At 37.6% G+C, this 21,372-nt stretch overlaps 1 protein-coding gene across 1 annotated transcript in view; it reads right to left on the bottom strand.

Annotated features, from left to right (window-relative positions):
* The window catches only part of ENTHD1 (ENTH domain containing 1), a 99,944-nt gene that overhangs the window by 60,016 nt on the left and 18,556 nt on the right, over positions 1-21,372 (bottom strand). The window contains exons 2-3 of the mRNA XM_041757075.1: positions 20,327-20,569; positions 950-1,068 (exon numbers count right to left, since the gene is read on the bottom strand). Of these exons, the coding sequence (XP_041613009.1) occupies positions 950-1,068; positions 20,327-20,569 (362 nt within the window). The remainder of the gene's footprint in view (positions 1-949; positions 1,069-20,326; positions 20,570-21,372) is intronic.

Genomic DNA, 21,372 nt, shown 5'->3' with positions numbered 1-21,372 from the left:
TACTGAGTGGCAAAAAATTAAAGAGGAAGACAAACCATGAGAGACTTCTTACTCTGGGAAAAAAAACAGGGTTGCAGAAGGGGGAGTTTGGCAGGGGGTAACTGGGTGATGGGCATGATGGAGGGCCAATGATGAACACTGGGTGTTACACTGTATGTTGGCAAATTGAATTTAAATAAAATTTTAAAAAATAAAATAAGAGTAAGATTCTCAAAAAAAAAAACTGAATACTGAATTGAAAATTTAGAAGCTGAATAAGGTCTGTAGTGGGTCAGCAATAACATACTGACGGCCATCTCCTTGTTTCGATAGTGTATTATGATCACAGAAGATGCCAGCAGCTGGGAAGCTGGGTACTCCATACGTGGGACTCTGTACTGTTTACTGCAGCTTCCTCCATATCTATAATTATTTCACAATAAAAGGTTTTTTTAGATGAGGAGAGAAAGATGGACTGTTCAATAAATTAAATACTGTTTACTCAGAGGAGTACAAAGACCATAAGACCCCTATCTTATAGTAAAATTCTAGAGGGCACACGGATTTCATTTAGAAGAAAAAATAAGAGATCTTTATTATAGTAGGATAAAAAAAAATTTAAGTAAGATTTTTAAAAAGCAGCAGCTTTGTATAACAAACACTTTGATCATTTAGCCTTAATCTTACTTAAAACTGTGTATAACAAAGACAACAGAAACAAATTTGAAAGACAAACAAGCACTGTTTCTCTTAGAACACAGGAAAGCTGGAAAGGACAAGGAAACAAATTCTCCCCTCAGGGCCTCCAGAGAGAAATGCAGCCTGCAGACACCTTGATGTTAACCCAGTGAGACCTATGTCAGGACTTCCAACCTACAGAACTATAAAATAGCATACTTGTGCTGATTTAAGGCACTGGGCTGGTGGTAATTTGTTACAACGGCAACAGGAAACGGCTACAATGACTTACCTCTGTGGATTTCCAAGAATTAATCTTGACTGGTAGTGTTTCCTGGGACAACATGGTTCCACTAGGCAACTGAATGTCTTGGCACTGCTCTTGTTTCAATCCTGCCTTGGAAGCATTTTCTGTCAACAACATAAAGCTAAGATTTCACTTTGGCAAAAAAAGAGTAATGTTTTCATGTTAGCTCACAATTTTTAAGCTAATTACTTCTGAAAATCCATTTTGTCTGCCACATATACATCATCTGCCAACGGTCATTTTAATATTATCCCTTCATAATAATTGACAAATTCAGGCCAGTTTAAAAAATACAACTAATTCTAGCCTTTTCTCCCACCAACAATTTTATGCTTTATTATTTGAAACATATATTTTTTTAAATAAGGTCACACATAGTGTAGAAAATAGAGTTTGAAAATTATCCTTAGCAAAGCAGGAATGACTAGAATTATTCTAATTAATATTTAAAAGAATGTTATTACTGCACTGTACATTTCATGTGTTCACATACATGACACATAGGCTATATGATGAGAAAGCACTTTTAAACAAAATTTAAAGAATCTTGAATGAAAGAAATTGCCAGTGATATTAAACATATTTTTGCTTGTATGTTTTTACTGAATTTAATGGTTTTGTATCTGCCATTTTCCTTTCTTTTTTTCCCCCTGGGGCAGGCGCGGGTCAGAGGGAAAGGGAGAGAGAGAATTCCAAGCGGGCTCCAAACCCAGTGTGGAGCCCATGGTGGGGTTTGATCTCAGGACTCTGAGATCATGACCTGGGCAGAAATAAGTCAGACGCTGAACGGACTGAGCCACCCAGGCCCCCCTCCTTCCTTTTATCTGAATGATTGTGTAAACGAAGTATTATTGCCAACTACCTCTCAGCATATTGTTGGGAACAATAAGCGTAAGAGAGCTATCTTCAAACTGGTGTTTGTGCACCACTAGGGGTACTTAAAGACTTCCCAAGGGCTAGATGGGCATAGATAGTTTTAAAGGAATCAATGTCCAGACCCACCACTTACATATACATTCTTTCTAAAAAACTCATCTGTCTGGGAACGCGACTGTGTGGAAACATCAGACTAGTTCTTTCTTCCTCCCCTTTCATAATCTATTTCCTCCCACTTTACAAAGAAAGACCCATCCTCTACCCATCTTATTATGGTGCATCTTCCTTTATGCTATGAGCATAAGAACCTCTAAATGCCAAACAGTAGTAAAGACTGGTATAGGGAAGCCTCCTTCAATCAAGGCAGGAAAAACCCAAAGTTAAGCTCTAAAATTTGTCCTGTTTTATGCATATTTTTTTTAGTGGCAAAGTGTGGCATAAGTAACAGGGCATTTTGGTCCATACTGGGATGTCTGGTATCCAGATACACTACAGTATGGAGGAGCAGGACGGTTGACAAGTTTCATTTAATGTCCTGTGCTTTTCATCCTCCAACTTGTCAAAGAATGTATCATTTCTGAGGAAAGTCCCACAAGGGGAAAGAAAGCAAGCACAAACATGGGAGGCAGGGCACCCTGTCTCATCAATGCAACAGACTTACATGACAAGGCTCCATGTCTTAGCCATCTCCCTTAGGAAAAGAATTCAGGAATGTGAGCGCAACCACAATGATGCTAGTTTACATGTTTTTTGAATAAATAAAGTAATATGTTTTCTGAAAGAAAGTTTAAGTCTGATTTGGCTGACTGTTTCGACAATAAGGGCTGGCTCTGCCAACTAGGTAATATGGTCACTATTTTCCAAAAATGGAATGAACCAAATTCTGTACTTTTGAAGAGTTGCTGAATTATATTTAAGGCATATGAAACTATAAAGTAATTATCTCAAAAATATTATATTGACAGGTATACCTCAATATTTTTTCCCCTTTCTGAGTATATTGGGTTAAAGTGTAACTGGTATAATTAATAATCACCTGATAATTTTTAGTAAAGGTTTTTTTGATATTATTCCCAGAAGTTGAGAAAGTCCATCATTCCTAACGACTGTTTAACAAATCTTTTTCTAAGTGGGTTGTTTCCAAGTCTTGCTTTCAACAACACTGCAGACAGATCTAATCAACAGCTGACAAGAGATGAAAACAATTTTTATAATAAATTACTATATAATTCTGGAATACCTAAAAGGAATTCATAGAACTGACATTGCTATAATATAAAACCTTCTATTCCCACCTACGATTTTATGTGAACGAGTCTTCTCAGTATTTCCATCTATAAAAATGTAAAAAGAGAAACAGAATTTATGTTGAACCCTGCTTACTTCCAGCAATAAGTGATATTCATAGGTGGGTAAACAAACAGTTCCATGTATCTCATAGAAATCTGTATTTCCTATAAAATTATATTCTTTATGTTTACTGAGTATTTATGAAAATTTATAATACACTTATATAGTTTTGGTTTTGATCAATTGTGTGCTAAAATGATAAATCAATCTAGAAAGAATATTTTCTTTTACCACTTAAAAGCCTCTGGTCCTAGAAAATGTAAAAAAATAATTTCAATTTATATACAAAGTTGATGTAGAGAAGACTTTCAGGCATCAACATTCTATTAGGATGAAATCCTGCAAGGGATGTGGAATAGAAATACAACTTCAAGGAGAAAAGGGAATGACATAAAGCTTCCAATAGTTAAAGACTTCATGTTCGTTTTTTCCAAATGAATGGCTGAAGGTACCCATCACACAGTGTTGAGATTCCTTTAGATATGTTGAGAAGTCTCATGGAACTGTTTCATTTTGTTTTCTTTTGTCTTTAATGTCAATATTTTCTATTTTGTCCTTTGTAGTTACTTATGGTACAATTTCACATGTCAACTTAAAAATGCATTAGGAGGTATGTAATTTTTCAAAATCATTTTAGGGGCTATGCAAGAAAAATCGCTTGAAAACCAGTGGTTTCAGACATGGTGGTCCTCACCTTCAGAAAGTTTACAGCCTGACTCAGGAGATAAGTCTGACATACAGAATTACAGGAAACAATTTGAGGAAAACAATACCATGCCAAACTTTCTTAAATTAATTAACTTTAGGAATAGACATTTTAAGGAGGAAAAAAAAATCAGTGTGCATCAGAGTAATCAGAAAGTGTCTCAGATATGAAGTAAAATTTGAATGAGGCTTTGAAGGATGACTAGGATTCCTGATAAACATATAATGAGAAACTATCCCAAGCAGAAAGAACTAGGTGGGCAAGAGGAGTATGATACTTGCCAAATTTACTGAAGAAAGAATAAGAACTTTGCAATTGTGGCTCTGAATTTTCATCTTCTTGTAACTTCACATGAAAATGAATAATTAAAAAAAAAGAAAATGAATAATTAAAATGAGCTTATTCGGACCTGGAGATTTTATAATGAATACTGGCAAACAGTAGTGGTTTGAAGCTTAGATTATCTATGTACTTTCATGTGATTCATCAGAAACTATATGATCACTCTCTGAGTATTCAGAAACAAAATTATCCTTGAAGCGATACGGACTTAGGTTTAGACATCATAAAGGTAGATTAATAACAATTGCAGGAAGTCAACATTGAAGTAAAGTGTGAGGAGAACTGAAGGATAACAAGAACTGTGAAAGAAAAAAATACCTTAAATATTTAGACGCACATTTTAGGTTAGAATAGCTACACTGTTCTAAACCTATATTAAATAATCTTCTAGGGGCAAGAAGGAAGGCAGTTAGAACATAGTGAGACTCTGGAAATTGATAATTTTTTTTAGCACCAGCTCCAGCACTCTTAGTGAGGTGTGCTTAATTAAATTAGGCGATTACACAAGATTTATTTCTGGAGTTTCACAAGCAAATGAAAGGAGAGAATACACATTTAGTTCCTTAGTGGAAATGAAGTCCCTTTGGTATCATAAGCTATTTATCAGTTGAGATGGTGAAGTCACAAGCCTGGAGGACTCGCGTGCGAATGTGAAACCCCAAAGGGAAAAAGTGAAGGCGCTGAGGCAGTGATGCTATCAGGTCATTTGAAGATGAGAGGTTAGATACCAAAGCTTGGAGGTGCTGGGAGGAAACCATCCAGAGAGGCTGTAGATTTCTTTGAGCCTGTATCACTCAGATAATACTGCAGAGCAGAACTGACAGACCCTGTAATAATTCTTAGATGAGATATCAAACTGACATTCAAGCCATCAGATATTAACAAGGCAAGAACACACTTTGGAATTGAAATGCTGCACAAACTTAGTAAATTCCCAAATTGCTCCACTTATTATTTAGTATCTAATAAACATTGTTGTTATGTATCGACTGTGTCCTTTCAGGTGTAATGTAAGTAAATCAAGTCATTTACTTAACAGAAGCAGCTTTTTAAAAACAAAGAAAGAAAACAAATGCATCCACCAAAGGAAATACTCAGTGGGCTAATGAATTGATAAGATATAGAAGTCTCAGTGATTATCTTTAGATCTCAGTTTTGCAGAATCATGAGTTTGGAACCTTAACAACTTCTCTGTCTTGGAGCATAATTGCACCTAAGCACCTTCGAGCATCTTGTCCTAATTTCTTAAACTTCCATCTTCCAGTAATTTCAAACTTACAGAAAAATTGCTGCAAGAATCATACAAAGAACTAGTTCACCAATTCACTCTTCATCCAGGTTCACCAATTGTTAATGTTTTGCTCCATTTGCTTTATAATTCTCTTTCTTCATGGACATACATATATTGTGATACTCCTATATTTTAAACCTGAAGAAAAGCCATTGTCATAAGTTGGGCTCCCCAGGAAACAGATCCCAAGGCTCAAATTTGTTTTTTTTTTTTTTAAGATTTATTTATTTATTCATGAGAGACACACACGCAGAGAGAGAGAGAGGCAGAGACACAGACAGAGGGAGAAGCAGACTCCATGCAGGGAGCCTGATGTGGGACTCGATCCCGGGACTCCAGAATCACACCCCGGGCCGAAGGCAGGTGCTTAGCCACTGAGCCACCCAGGGATCCCCCAAGGCTCAAATTTGTGAGGGAGATTCATTAGGGGGTACTCTTCGTACCAGGACCCGTGAGGTGCTTAGAAGTCAGTTCTGGGCCAAGGGAGAAACCCATCTGTAATGTGGCCATGATCCTGCTAGGAGCTGTGGAGCTGGGATGGCTCTTCACAGTTGTCCTGCTTTGAAGCAAGAGAGCAGCCCAGCCACAACCATAGGTCACTGGATGTTGTATCCCTCAACATGGGGCTGTGACACTGGGCAAAGAGGTTCTGGTCAACTGTTAGGAATTCCCAGAAAAAAAAAAAAAAATTCCCAGAAAAGGAGGGGGCTAGGTGGCTCAGAGGTTGAGCACCTCCTTTCAGCCTGGGTCATGATGCTGGGGTCCTGGAATGGAGTCCCACATCATGCTCCCTGCAGGGAGCCTGCTTCTTCCTCTGCCTATGTCTCTGCCTCTCTCTCTGTGACTTTCATGAATAAATAAATACCTAAAAAAAAAAAAAAAAAGGAATTCCCAGAGAAGGACTGAGCTGAGACCCTCAACCTCCAACCCTCCCAGCAGCCGAGGGAATGGTGTCTTGATCTTGAAAAGGAGACTTGGGGGGCACCACAACATGCACTACGGATGTCACCCCTGTACTCCCATTTACTTGAGAAATGCTGTTGGAGGTAGAGTGTGAGTACTGTAAATCTTTTTTGAACGGTGAATTTTGAGATGAGTGGAGAAGAAAAGGTTTTTTTCAACAAAAACAGAAAAAGAGAATAAGAAAGCAGTGCTGTTTAAGCAATTTTAAAAATTAAATTTTAAATAGGTAGAGAAGAAAAAATGAGAAAGGACAAACTTCTATTGCAGGAGATCTTTTTTTTATTTTTTATTTTATTTTATTTTATTTTTATTGCAGGAGATCTTAGGGAGTTAAGCAATTTTATTTCCGTGTTTTGCTAACAATAGCACACAAAGTTTGAGGCACTGCCAGTAGTTCTTACTTTAGAATAACAGAGAACAGGAAAATGCACAGACTGTGTTAAGTGCTCTGCCACAGAAACGAGGAGCATACAGCCACTACACAGGCAGGATTAAGTATTCAGGGGTTGGCTCCTAGGTTAAGACAGTACACTGAAATTGCAACACAGAATTTCCATCACCCAAAATTTGTTTGAAAAAAGTCAAAACTAATAAGATTACAACAGCAATCTAACATGGAAACAGAACTTAAAAATTTTAAAAGGAAAAGGAAAATAACTGGTGGCCAAGGCAAGCATCCCCTGTTTCCCAAACATGATAGTGATGCATTGATAAGATTCTGAGATTTCTCATAACTATCCACATGTCTGAAAGAAGGGGAACAGAGTAGACAATGCTTTTCTCACTCCTTATGACCAAGAAGAGGTAGAAATAGACTAAGGGGGGGAAAAAAAAAGAGGTGTACCAGAGTGAGTAAATACAGGTGCTGACACTAACGGAAGTGAAAGCTACAGTTTCACACTGAATCGAGTGGATTATCTGAAGTTCAAGAGCATCTCCCTGCCCCACGGTGGCTGGACACATTTCCCAGCTAGAAAGAACGAGCAGGATCCTGTACAAAAGGCTCAGAGGACAGAGCAGAGTCCAGGTATTCTAAACAAGATCACATAATGGCCTAATGAAGGCTCCCGTTTCTCACCGCTGCAGAAAAATGGATAAAATAACAAACAGCACACAAAGTCAACTTGGTGGCGCAAACTGGTCTCAGACATGGTGGGAAGAGTGGAGAAATCACTAAGTATGTGAGCCAGTAACTGCCAAAATTGATGCTGCTGTACCTACATCACCTTCTCTACTTCTTATGACAACTCTGTAATAGAAACCATATTATCCCCATCTTAGAGAAGATGAAATTGTGGCAAAAGCTTGCATGTCCAAGGGCACACAGTCCACACAGTCCGAGTCAAGATTCAAATCCAGTCAGAAAGGTGCCAGGACCTAAGCGCTTAACCCTTATTCCTTACTGCCTTCAAAATACACTGTCTAGTGAGAGCCGCTTAGGCATCAAGTAAGATGGAAAGAGACCTGGCAACTAAACAAACATATTCCAGGGGGAAAAGAGGAAAAGAGGAGGAGGAAGGGTGGGAGAAGCAAGAGAGAGACGAAGATGGCATGCAAAAAATAGACTCCAAATGTACAAGAGAATGTATCTGTACTTCAAGGAACAGAAGGACATTCCTCACAATATGGCATTAGATGGTTTTGGAAGTTATTGTAAATTGTGTATTTTCATATATTTCATTTTAGAATTGTTGCTACTGTATAACAATACAAGGTTGAGCATTTTTAAAAAATGTTTCTTGGCCTTACATGTTTCCTTCTCTTTTTTAAGGAAATACTTTCCATATCTCCTTCCTATTTTTCCGTTGGGCTTTCTCACTGGTTAGCAGAAATTCTTTATATATTCTGGATAATCCTTTGTCACTTACATATGTTAGAAATGTAACATATTTCTATGTTTTGTGACCGTCTTCTTCACTTATATGGTGTTTTTCAATGAAGAGATAATTCTTAAATTCTTAAATTTAATATAGTTTTAGAAGTTTTCTATTGCTACCAAAAATTACAAGATACTTAGTGGCTTAAAACAACGCCCGTTTATTATATTACAGTTTTATAGCTCAGCAGTCCAAGCAGGCTTGATTGGGTTCTCTGCTTTGGGTCTCACAAGGCCAAAATCAAGGTGTCAGCCAAGCTGGACTCTTCTCTGGAGACTCTGAGGAAAAATCCACTTCCAAGATCATTCAGGTTGTTGACAGAATTTGGCTTTCCTATGATTGTAGGACTGAAGTCCCCATTTCCTTGCTGGCTGGCAACCAGGGACCTCTCTCAGCTTCTAGAAGTCACTTGCGGGATCCCTGGGTGGTGCAGCGGTTTGGCGCCTGCCTTTGGCCCAGGGCGCGATCCTGGAGACCTGGGATCGAATCCCACATCGGGCTCCCCGTGCATGGAGCCTGCTTCTCCCTCTGCCTGTGTCTCTGCCTCTCTCTCTCTCTCTCTCTCTCTCTCTCTCTCTGTGACTATCATAAATAAAAATAAAAAAATTAAAAAAAAAAAAAGAAGTCACTTGTGTTCCTTATCACTCCATTTTCAAGCCAGTAAGGGTACAACAAATCCTTCTCACACTTGGTATCTGTGACTTCCTCTTCTGCCACCAGCTGTGGAAAATTCTGCTTTTAAAGGGTGTGTGTGATTGGATTAAGCCCACCTGGATACTCCCTTTTAAAAAATTTTTGAATATTGAGTTCATTAAAACATTTAATTGAAAATGACTACAAAATGGTAGCATTTTATATCAGTAATCAAAGGATATCCATTATTTTATCATTTATGTATTTATTATTTATTTAAAATCAATTAATTAACGTATAGTGTATTATTAGTTTCAGAGGCAGAATTTAGTGATTCATCAGTTGCATATAATACCCAGTGCTCATTACATCAAGTGCTGTCCTTAATGCCCATCACCCAGTTACTCTGTCCCCTACCCACAGCCCCTCCAGTAACCCTATTTGTTTCCCATAGTTAGGAGTCTCTTATGGTTTGTCTCCCTCTCTGTTTCATCTTATTTTATTTTTCCTTTCCTTCCCCTATGTTCATCTATTTGTTTCTTAAGTTCCACATACGAGTGAAATCATATTTGTCTTTGTCTCACTGATTTATTTCACTTAGCAGAATACCCTCTAGTTCCATCCACATCATTGCAAATGGCAAGATTTCATTCTTTTTTGATGGCTGTTTTGACATACAACATAACATAATAATGGGAATCATAACTCTTCCCACTCACAGGTTATGCTCACCTCTCAAAGGGGGGATTACATAAAGACAACGGTCTTTGGGGCTTATTCTCAGAATTCTGCCTCCCACAGGAGTCAAACTTAGAAAAGCTTTTTTAATAATTTGCATTTTGTTTAAGAAATCCTTCCCTATCCCAATGTAAGAAAGATATTCTTTATTTTCTTTTAAACATTTTAAAGTCTTTTTTTCTCCTTTAAATCCTTAATTCCTCTAGAATTTGTTTTTGTGCATGATAGGAGGTAGAGACCTAATTTCACTTTTTTCAACATGAATAAATAATTGCCCCTGCATTATTTATGAAGTAGTTCATCCTCTTCCCACCAATGTGGACCACCACATCTGTCATACTCTAAGATAACCTAGCTGCACAGGTCTCTTTGCTGAGTTCTACGGTTTGTTCCATTGGCCCCACACACCTATTCCTGCATCCATACCATGCTGCCATAATTACGATTGCTTTAGTTATGTCATCCAGAAAAGAGAGCCCTCCACCACCTTATTCTTCTCCAGGAATGCTTTGGATATTCTTGACCTTTTGATTCTTCTAGATAAATTTGGGAACCAGCCCATCAAATTCAATTTTTAAAATCTGTTTTGGATTTTGATTATAATTGCACTCATCAGTGGTTCTCAACTGGGGGCAATTTTGGCCTTCGGGAAACATGTGACAATGTCTGCAGACATTTTTGGTTCTCACACCAGAAAGGAATGTGTGCTAACAGCAACTGGTGAGTAGAGGCCAGGGAATGCTAAACACCCTATGCTGCACAGGACATCCCCCGCCCACGACAAAGAATTATCTGGTTAAAATGTCAATAGGACCAAGCTTGAGGAAATCATCCATTAAATCTGTGCAATTTGGAGAGAATTGATACTTATATTTTTTAGTATTTCTACAAACATGAATATCTTTCCATTTATATAGATCTTTAATGTATTTAAGTGCTATAATTTTCAGAGTATAGATCTTATACATCCTCTTTTTAAGATTTATCTCTGTGTCATGATTTTTTGCTATTATAAATGGTATTTTTTAAAATTATGTTTATTGTTGGTGCTGATACATAAAAATATAACTTGACATATATTTTGATCTTTCAGTCAGCCATCTTGCTAAAAGCCTCTTTATTTCTAATATGTTTGTAGATCCTTTCAAGTTTTCTGTATGAAGATCCTATCATTTGCAAATACATTTTTCTTCCATTTTAATACTTATGCTTTTAATTTCTCTTATTTATTTTATTGTGATGGCTAGGGCCAGTGCAAAGCTGAACAGAAGCAAAAAGAATGGGAATATTTTTTTCTACCTGATTCTAAAGGAATACTTCCACATTTAAGTGTATGAAAAAATTTAATTTACATTTTTAAGATTCAAACTTAATTACTTTTTTGCTAGAAAAAGTGGTCTGTATAATACAAATTCTTTTAAATGTTAAGACTTTCTTTACAATATAATCCGTTATAAAATTCATATTTAAAAATGTTTTATTTGGGATCCCTGGGTGGTGCAGCGGTTTGGTGCCTGCCTTTGGCCCAGGGTGTGATCCTGGAGACCCGGGATCAAGTCCCACGTTGGGCTCCCGGTGCATGGAGGCTGCTTCTCCCTCTGCCTATGTCTCTGCCTCTCTCTCTCTGTGTGTGACTATCATAAATAAAATTTAAAAAAATGTTGTATTTACTTGATCTATCAATAATTGAGAGATTTTAAAATCATTACTATAATGGGATATGTTTCAATTACTTTCTGTAGTTCTACCATTTTTTGCTCTGTATTACTTTGGAGTTATTTTACTGGGTATACTCACATTTAGAAATGTTATATCTTCCTAGGGATTTAAGCCTGTTATCGTTGTCCTTAATAATGCTTTTGGCTTTAAATTGTACTTTGTCTGACATTAATATAATTATACCACCCTTCTTTAACTAGTATATGTCTGGTTTATCTTTTTCCATTCATTTGCTTTTAACCTTTATGTGGACTTATGTGGGCAGCATATATCCAGACTTCTTTTTCTCAAATTTGATAATCTCTGCCTTTTAACAGATGAGTTTAATCCATTGATATTTATCATGATTATTAATATATTTGGACTGATTTCTACCATTTTGCCTTTTTTATTTCCATCTCTCCCACTTTATCTATGCTTCTTCCTTTTTATAAACCTTTATTTTCTCATTCTATTATTTTCACTACTTTGGAATTTATTCACGCTACTTCTCTTCTTTTGGTGTTAACTCAAGTTTATCATGCATATTTACCTTTAACAGTTAAGGGTCAAATAATATCCTTACCCTTCTCTCAAAGTATCAAGGATCTTAGAACACTTAATTCTATAGACTCATTTCCAATTTACATACCATGGCCACCCACTATTTTAGTTGTCTGTTTTTCAAACTCAGAAGTTAGACATTAGGGCAGCCCAGGTGGCTCAGCGGTTTGGCGCCGCCTTCAGCCCAGAGCGTGATCCTGGAGACCCTGGATTGAGTCCCACATTGGGCTTCCTGCATGGAGCCTGCTTCTTCCTCTGCCTGTGTCTCTGCCTGCCTCTCTGTCTCTGTCGCTAATAAATAATAAATAAAATCTTTAAAAAAAAGTTAGACATTACTATTTTACACAGAGAGTGTTTATTTTATATACAAGTTTATTACTTGATAGTCACTCCCTCTTGCATTTCATTTTTTTTTAATTTTTTTAAAATTTTTATTTATTTATGATAGTCAAAGAGAGAGAGAGAGAGAGAGAGGCAGAGACACAGGCAGAGGGAGAAGCAGGCTCCATGCACCAGGAGCCCGATGTGGGATTCAATCCCGGGTCTCCAGGATCACGCTCTGGGCCAAAGGCAGGCGCCAAACCGCTGCGCCACCCAGGGATCCCCCCTCTTGCATTTCAAAGCATTCTTCTGGAATAATTTTCTTTTTGAAGTATATCCTTTAATGAAGATCTCTTGGTGGTAGGCTCTTGGGTTTTTTATTTATCTGTAAGTGACTCTTTCACCCTTATCTCTGAATGACAGTTTTGCTGGGTACATAATCACAGGCTGTTATTTTCTCTCAGCACTTTGAAAATGCTGTATCACTGTCATCTGGCCTCCACTGTAGCTGAAGAGGAGAGGTCACTGGCAGAGTAACTGTCATTCCCCTGCAGATGTGTCCTCTATGTCTTACACTGTTTCCGTGGTTTCCTTTTCCTTTGGACAGATCTTCTAGTTCACTAAATTAAGTTTTTTATTTCAATAGTTTTTCTCATTTCTGTAAGTTTCCATTTTTCAAATTCATACATGCATGCCTGATAATCTTTTTTTTTTTTAAGTAAAACAGTTTTAATTTTTAGAGTTTGGTTTGGCCCAATGAGCCAGGCTATGACAGATATAACTGACATTTGAATAACTGGATTAATTTAGAGAAGGATAAATCCAGTTTTGACGCTTTTGCTTGTGTGTATGTCTTTTTAATTTAAGACTTTATTTTTCAGAGCAGCTTTAGGTTTACAACAAAACTGAGAGGGACATACAGAGGTTTTCCATACACCTCGTCCTGACACATGCAGAGCCTCTCCATATCAACCTTTACTTATTTAGATATTTAAATGCATAGCTATTCTACATCAGGCATTCCTGCCATCTACTGTCTTTAGGGGGCTAAATATATTCTTTGCTAATCATTTTTTCCAGGGTTGGTGATATGGATTGTGAGCTCATTGCCTGATTTTAATTGGTGGGAAATCCTATGGACCTAACTTGTGAACTGAGCTTTATTCTTGCAGAGAAAATTCAGCCCCACATTGAATGTCTGGGTTCATCACAGCAAACCCAGGCTTTCTTTCCCAATGCTTACCTATTTTCTTACCCAAAACCATTTTCTTATCTATTGATGAGTGCCCTTAAACAACTCAGCTTCTACAGGCACCAGCTCCAAGTCACTCTGGCCCCAGCTCATATATCCTGTTATTTAATTTGATTAATTTATTTAAATTTTTGGAAGGCAAGATCTTTGGAGACTTCCCATAACCCTAGTGAAGCCAGAAATATTGCAATGGTTTGGTTACTATGCAATAAATGGGCTTCTTGGAGCTCCTAGTAAGTCTTATCACTAGAAGTAGACCTAAAATATTTTTTAGTGTAAAAAAAAATGCATGTAGTACAATTGTTTTTATAAAAATAAGTTCTCTCTAGTTACCCATTTTCTGCATGTGTGTGTGTGTGTGTGTGTGTGTGTATACACAGAAAGATGCCTAGAATCTATGCTCATCTGATATGAATTATGGCTATTTCTGAGTGACAGGATTGGAAGTGATTGATTCTCCAGGGTTTTTGGGCCTGTACTGTTTTTACCAGAATAGAGTGATTTTTTTTTTCTGAAACAAAAATAAAAGAAAGAAAACAGCGTGCCTGGCTGGCTCAGTTTGTAAAGTGTATGACTCTTGACCTCGGGGTTGTGAGTTTGAGCCCCACATTGGATGTAGAGATTACTTAAAAATAAAAAATAAAAAAAAAAAAAAAGGAAGGAAAAGACCAGACTGGAAGTGAATATTCTAAGATGTTAATGGCAGTTGGTTTAGGACAATAGAGATCAAAGTTACCGTTATTTTCTTTATTGTACTTTTAAGTTGAAAAAAAAAAAACCACTGCTTGATACTCACCAGTGCAAATGTTTTAGTAGGAACTGCCTTTGTACTATAAGCCCTGTCATCCAGACTGTGTGTGACACAGCAACCAAATATGACTCCACATCAACTGTTAGCACAAGGTTCACGGTAGAATTAACATTAACACTGGTGCTTGTGCTTATAAAAAGCATGACAAGTACTTTAAAGTTTTACTTTTAGTCCAACAGGAAACTTACATGATTTTTAGGAAAATATTTCCATGATACAGAGTGCTACTACAGTTAACACAGACCAGAGTAATCCTTCTCTAATATAAGTAAAGTTCTATTGCAAAGAATAATACCACTAAAGAGCTCTTTATGGAGGATCAGATGACCAACTGAGATAATGCTTTGTTGGTCTGGTTGCAAGCAATGTCTCTGGTGATAGCTTTTATAGAAAGGGTGTGATGCTGACGCTTACAGCTCGAAGAAGCTGAGTTGTAACTGTGTACATATAGTTTTCTGTATGTATTTCATATGTACTTCTGCTCTCTTGGAGGTTATATCTAGTGATGGCTTTCAGTCTGCTTTAAAAAAAGATGTTCAAAAAGAGTTTTGGTGAATGACAGCATCATTGAAATGAATTTGTAGTAAGAGTACATTAAGCAACAATGATCATTCAGTCCCTTTTGTCCTGCAAACAACAAAATTACCTCAACAAAAACCTTCCAAGCTATCTACCACAATTAAAACTTGGGGAAAACATCTAGGAATAGGGGGGAAAAAAGGAGTAGAGGTAGTAATATGTGTTGAACACCTTCTCCAAAGTACTTTGTTCCCTTTGCTAAATTACCACAAAGAAGCTAGGCACAGCTGTTTCAGCTCTAGATCCTAAAGCCTGGGAATCAGATTTTTAGCAATGCATTCAACTTTACATTTCAATATAACTAAATAATTTAGAGATGTCTTTAAACACCTCCTGATGGAAATGCACCTGTGTGTTACCATCACTAGCCTCTCTGAAATATTAGTTGCTTTCAATTTCTCTTTCTTCTCCAATATATCATCTACTTGGTCCATTTCCTCTTTATATCTTTACACATTACCTTTACCTCATTTCAATAATCCTAGAGCAAGATGCTGGATTGAAACTACTGTCTCTCACAGAGCTTCCTTCCAATTCGTATTGCCTTCATTTCTACACAAAAAAGTAAGAGTTATCTTCCACCAACAACTGTTTTCAGTAATAAGAAAACTAAGTTCTGTGACTAAGCTAAACATCCCTTCTGTTCTCTGAGGCCTATAGTGGTTCCTAGTTGCTAGTGGTATTGAAGTGAAATCTCCAAAGACTGTTTCATTACGTCTTTTATGAACTCTCAATGACCTGTCCACATTTTTCCACATATTCAAATTTATGTTCTCTGTGCCATTGAATCTGACCACCATGCACTAACATGATTAATTTGTTTCTTGTTTGTATTCTTTATCACTACAGTAGGAACTATCTACTCTCCCCTATATTTATTATCTCCTTCCTTAACAAAACATCTTCTGACTTTAATCTGGGCACACAGCTGTCCAGGGTAAAGACTACATTTTTCAGCCTCTCTCGCAGCTAGGAGTGTCAAGTGACTAAATGCTAAACAACAACATGTAAGCCAAAATATTATGAGCAACTTCAATAAGGGTCCTTAAGGGGAAGGAGTATTCATATTTTCTTTTTTAAAAATTTATTTAGTTGAGTGATGCCTGGGTGGCTCAGCAGTTGAGTGTCTGCCTTTGGCTCAGGGCATGATCCTGGGATCCTGGATCGGGTCCCACATCAGGCTCCCTGCATGGAGTCTGCTTCTCCCACTGCCTGTGTCTCTGCCTCTCTCTCTGTGTGTCTCTCATGAATAAATAAATAAATCTTTTTAAAAAAAAAAAGATTTATTTAGTTGAGAGAGAAGGGGAGAGAGCATACAAGTGGGAGGTGAGGTGTGTGCAGAGGGAGAGAGAGAAGCAAACATCCCACTAAACAGGGAGCCTGACTTAGGGCTCAATCCCAAGGTCCCAAGACCTGAGCTGAAGAAAGATGCTTAACTGACTGAGCCACCCAGTTGCCCCTAGAATATTCATATTTTCAAGCTCTCCTCCTTCCTACTGGCTAGAATGCAGATGTGATGGCTGGAGCTCAAACAGCTATCTTGGCTCATGAAGTGGAAGTTACATGCTGAGTCTGGTGATGAGACAGAAAGACCTCTGGGGTCCTTGACTTTATGAAGGGCCATATCAGTCTTAAAATATCTAGTTCTGGATTATTTTTAGAAGAGAGAAAAAAATCCTATTATGTTTAAGCTGTGAACATTTTTGTGGCCTCTTCTTCATCACTGGGAACACGTAATTCTAATTGATCCACCTATCTCCAAGTTTTAATTTGCTACTTCTGTCCTACTAAGAATGCTCCACCAATTTATTTTCCTATCTCGCTCAGTACCCTCCCACACAAAATTGTCAGGTTTCTTTCTTCCTTTAAAATATAGCTCCTGTGGTGTATTTCCTGGGGGGGTCAATTAAGCATCCAACTCTCGGTTTCAGCTCAGGTCATGATCTCAGGGGTCGTGTCCCATGTTGGGCTCTGCACTCAGCAGGAAGTGTACTTAAAGATCCTCTCCCTTTGCCCCTCCCCTTATGTGCATGCTCGCACTCTCTCTCTCTCTGAAATAAATAAATAGATAAATACAGCTTCAGATTCAAATGCCTATGTGGAAACAGTATTGCTAAGCTTAATCCAATTACTCTTTTTTGGTTTTTTGTTTTAAAGATTTTATTTACTTATTCATGAGAGAGACACACAGAGAGAGGCAGAGACACAGGAAGAGAGAGAAGCAGGCTCCATGCAGGGAGCCTGATATGGGACTCAATCCCAAGACTCCAGGATCACTCCCTGGGCCGAAGGCAGGCACTCAACTGCAGAGCCACCCAGCCATCCCCAATTACTCTTTTTTGAACGCAAACACACACATATATCTATCTACGATGTATATGTGTATATATACGTAGATGGATAAATGGAGTTTTTTTTTATTTGATAAATGGAGTTTTTAAATAATTTAACAGATTTTTAACAAATTTACTAAGTTTTTACATCCAAACATTCACTATTTGCCATCATTCACCAAAATTCTTTTTGAACATCTTTTTTTTTTTTTTTTAAACGGACTGAAAGTCATCACTAGATGTAACTTCCAAGACAGCACAAATACACCCAATTTGCTTACCAGTCCAAGAACAGTGTCTGGCATATCGTAAGTACTCAATACATGTTTATGATATGAATAAAAAAATTAACTGTAGCAAAACTTCATTTGAAGGTAGACTGACTTTTTAAAAATAGTCAAAAGTCATTCCAAGCTCAGTTTAGTGAATAAGATGTGTCATAAAGCTAGAGAATATCATTTGGGTTAAAAAAAAAAAGCAGTGACTATAAAGCAATAAACCTGATCTCCTTGTATGAATCATAAAAATGGCTCAGAGTTGAGCTTCTTTCTGTGGCAATTTAAAGATTCATTTCCTAAGCTTACAGTTAAGTACGCCAAGCTTGCTCCAGTTTCAGAATGTTTGCACCTGCTGTTCCCTTTGCCTGGATCACCCCCGATATACATGGATAGTCCCTTCACGTCATTTGGGTCTCTGTCTAAATAGCCACCTCTTCCAAAGGTCTTTCCTTACTCCCTGACCTAAGGTAAAGTCATCCTTGTCACTTTCTGTGCCCTAATACTGCTTTCCTTTCTTTTTTTTTTTTTTTTTTAAGATTTTATTTATTTATTCATGAGAGACACGGGGGAGGGGGCGGGCAGAGACACAGGCAGAGGGAGAAGCAGGCTCCACACAGGGAGCCCAACACGGGACTCGATCCCGGGACTCCAGGATCATGCCCTGGGCCAAAGGTGGGTGCTAAACTGCTGAGCCACCCAGGGATCCCCCTGCTTTCCTCTTCTTTATAGGACTTGTCACTGACATAACATTTTATATCTATTTTGTTTATGTGCGATTAGTATCTGTCTCTGTCACTAGAATACGTGCTCCATGATGAAAGGGACTATGTTTTACTCATTGCTATAGCTCCAAATTTCTGCTTGATATCTAAAGTTCAAAACAATCCATTAATAGATGTTTACAATGAAAGAGCAAGGAAGAGAAAAAAGGAATGGAGAGAGAACAAGAAAGGCAAGAGAGAAGTAGTGAAAGGGGTGAAGAAACTCTGGGCAAGTCGGTGATTTTACTCTGTAACTCCATTTTTGTATTAGTTTGAGTTGAAGGCTTCTGTGAGAAAATTTCAGACTGTGTCTCTTTTCTCTCCTGGAGATTTATTTCTAAATAAAATGGCTACCAGAAAGAAAGAGGTTCCACTCCACTTAGAAGCATGTGGATGGCATTTACTGTCTTTTACCATCTTTCCATCTTCCTAGTCCACACAAACACAAACTGAGTGAACATTCGAGAACTCCTGAGTCAGAGAAGTACTTTAGTGATTTTTAGCAAGATTCCTCTGTGTTGGTATTAACTATTAACATTCTTAATTTCTATACATAACTGACATTTGGAACATCTGTTCATTGAATACCTGCAGCTCTTTCAGGCTCTTGTTTAATAGAGTTACATGATAAAGCTAGGCGGCAAGCCTCTGAAAATACTTTTAACTCTGTCACTTCTGCTGTGTCTCTCACAGCATAAAGTTTAGCTCCTTTCAAGGCACAGTAATTCAAGTCACATTTCTTTAATGATTTTCCTTCCTCAGACCATTCCTTACACAAAACTTACCAACAGGGTTTGTACTGGAGAAGATAGAGCACAATGACATTCCTTCATGTTTTGGCAAATTTACTAGAAAAGGTAATTTGTTTCTTTTTTTTTTTTTTTTAAGATTTCATTTATTTATTCATGAGAGACACACACAGAGAGAGGCAGAGACACAGGCAGAAGGAGAAGCAGGCCCCCCGCCCCAATGCAGGGAGCCTGAAGTAGAACTCGATCCCAGGGCCCTGGGATCACACCTGAGCCAAAGGCAGACGCTAAACTGCTGAGCCACCCAAGTGTCCCAATTAATTGTGTTTTCTTGCTGATTTCTATAACATTACAGAGAAAACCTTTATTTTTTTAAAGATTTTTAAAAAATTTATTCATTCATGAGAGAGAGAGAGAGAGAGAGAAAAGAGAGAGAGAGAAAGGCAGAGACACAGGCAGAGGGAGAAGCAGGCTCCACACCCAGAGCCCCGACACAGGACTCAGTCCCAGAACTCCAGGACGGTGCCCCAGGCCAAAGGCAGGCGCCAAACCGCAAAGCCACCCAGGGATCCCCAAGAAAGCCTTTTTAAAAAAAGTTCATTCTGCATTTAAAATCTTTGGCGAAGGAAAAAGTTCTATGATAGAAGACACTGTTGTCCTGTAGGAGTCTGAGAGACTTTCAGAATTCTGAGGCACATTTAAGAAATGTGTAGGATCAAACAGCACAAAATGCATAGATGCCCAAACCCTGAGGCTCACATTCCAGTTATGATGAAAATCTTAACATGAATCACAATGCCAAATAAGTAGTCACTACTTTAATACCATTTGAGCTCAAAACTCTCATTTTATTTGAAACCCAAATAAATTGCATTCAGAAAATAGTCGTAATATTTTCTACTATTATTCATCTTTGTTTTGTACAGAATGAGGCCTAATATAGTACCAATAGCACTAATATAGCATTAATACTTCAGTATTAAAATCTAATGTTTTGAGGCACCTGGGTAGCTCAGCAGTTGAGTGTCTGTCTTTGGCTCAGGTTGTGATCCCGCGATCAAGTCCCTGCAAGGACCTGCAAGGACCCTTCTTCTCTCTCTGCCTATGTCTCTGCCTTTCTCTCTGTGTTCCTCATGAATAAATAAGTAAAATGTTAAAAAAAAAAAAAAAACCCCTAATGTTTATATTTTCTCATTGTTCTTAAATGATACCATTGTAGGCTGACGCTCATTATACGTACTTTTATTATGTAGCCTTGCAACCTTAAGAAGCTTACGTTTCTTCTCTGAAGCAGAAATTTCTGGTGTGTGGGCAGAAGCACATGCTGTTGGTGAGTTAGCTGTACCAGGTAATCTTTTAGGAAATGTCATAGAGTAGGAGGTACGCCGTCTTGTCCGACATGCTACTTCCCTCTCTCTATGCAACAACTGTTCATCCATCAGCAACGTTATGACTTGCTTAGACTTTTCCCGGATATAATAACCTGAAAAATACATTGGATTTGTGTAGGTAAGAAAATGTTCATTAAAGCTACAATTAACTTTTATTCTAAAGAAATTAGGAAAAAAAAACATAAGCAATGTAAGCAAAGAGAAAAAATAGGGAAACCGGTTTCATTAGAATTGTCAATAAACTCTCCTTTTCTTATACTTTGAGAAGTAAATAAATGTATGATGAAATCGTATCACATATTTCCTTTTAAAAGTAATACATACATTGCAATAAATCAAACAATATAGGCATAAAAGAAGAAAAATGAAATTAGATCTAGATGTACGACCATGACATATAACTAAAGATTTAAAATAATATGAATGGTATGATTTAAATCGGTAAAGCACAGAGGAAAATCAATCATTATATATGAATACAGGAGAGATAAGTAGATAGAGAAATACATGAGTGGATAGAAGGATGGATGGATGGATGGATGGATGATGGATGGGCAGGAAGATGGCCTGCTGTGCTCTCACAACATTGTTAATATCTCTTACCTTAAAGGGGTATGATTGGGGTGGGACAAGAATGGGGGGGGACTGGATTTTCTTTGACATAACATCTTATCAAAACAACTTGATGCCATTAATAGAGTGCCAGAGCACAGTCTAAGACCAGAATCCTAATGAAGATGCTCTCCTTAATCATCTGTGTGACTCTGATATGTTAGGTGATCTGTCTGGCCTTGAGTTTTCTATGTAAAAACCAGTAGAAGCATATCTGTTCAGTGTAATTCACAGATATAAAAATATACTCATTCAAATATATAGTATTATTACTATTCTCAAT

This window comes from Vulpes lagopus, chromosome 5, assembly GCF_018345385.1.
Source record: "Vulpes lagopus strain Blue_001 chromosome 5, ASM1834538v1, whole genome shotgun sequence".
In the NCBI taxonomy this organism is placed as follows: Eukaryota; Metazoa; Chordata; class Mammalia; order Carnivora; family Canidae; genus Vulpes; species Vulpes lagopus.
Note: the sequence above shows the minus strand (reverse complement) of the source record. Positions and strands in the feature narration are given on the sequence as shown.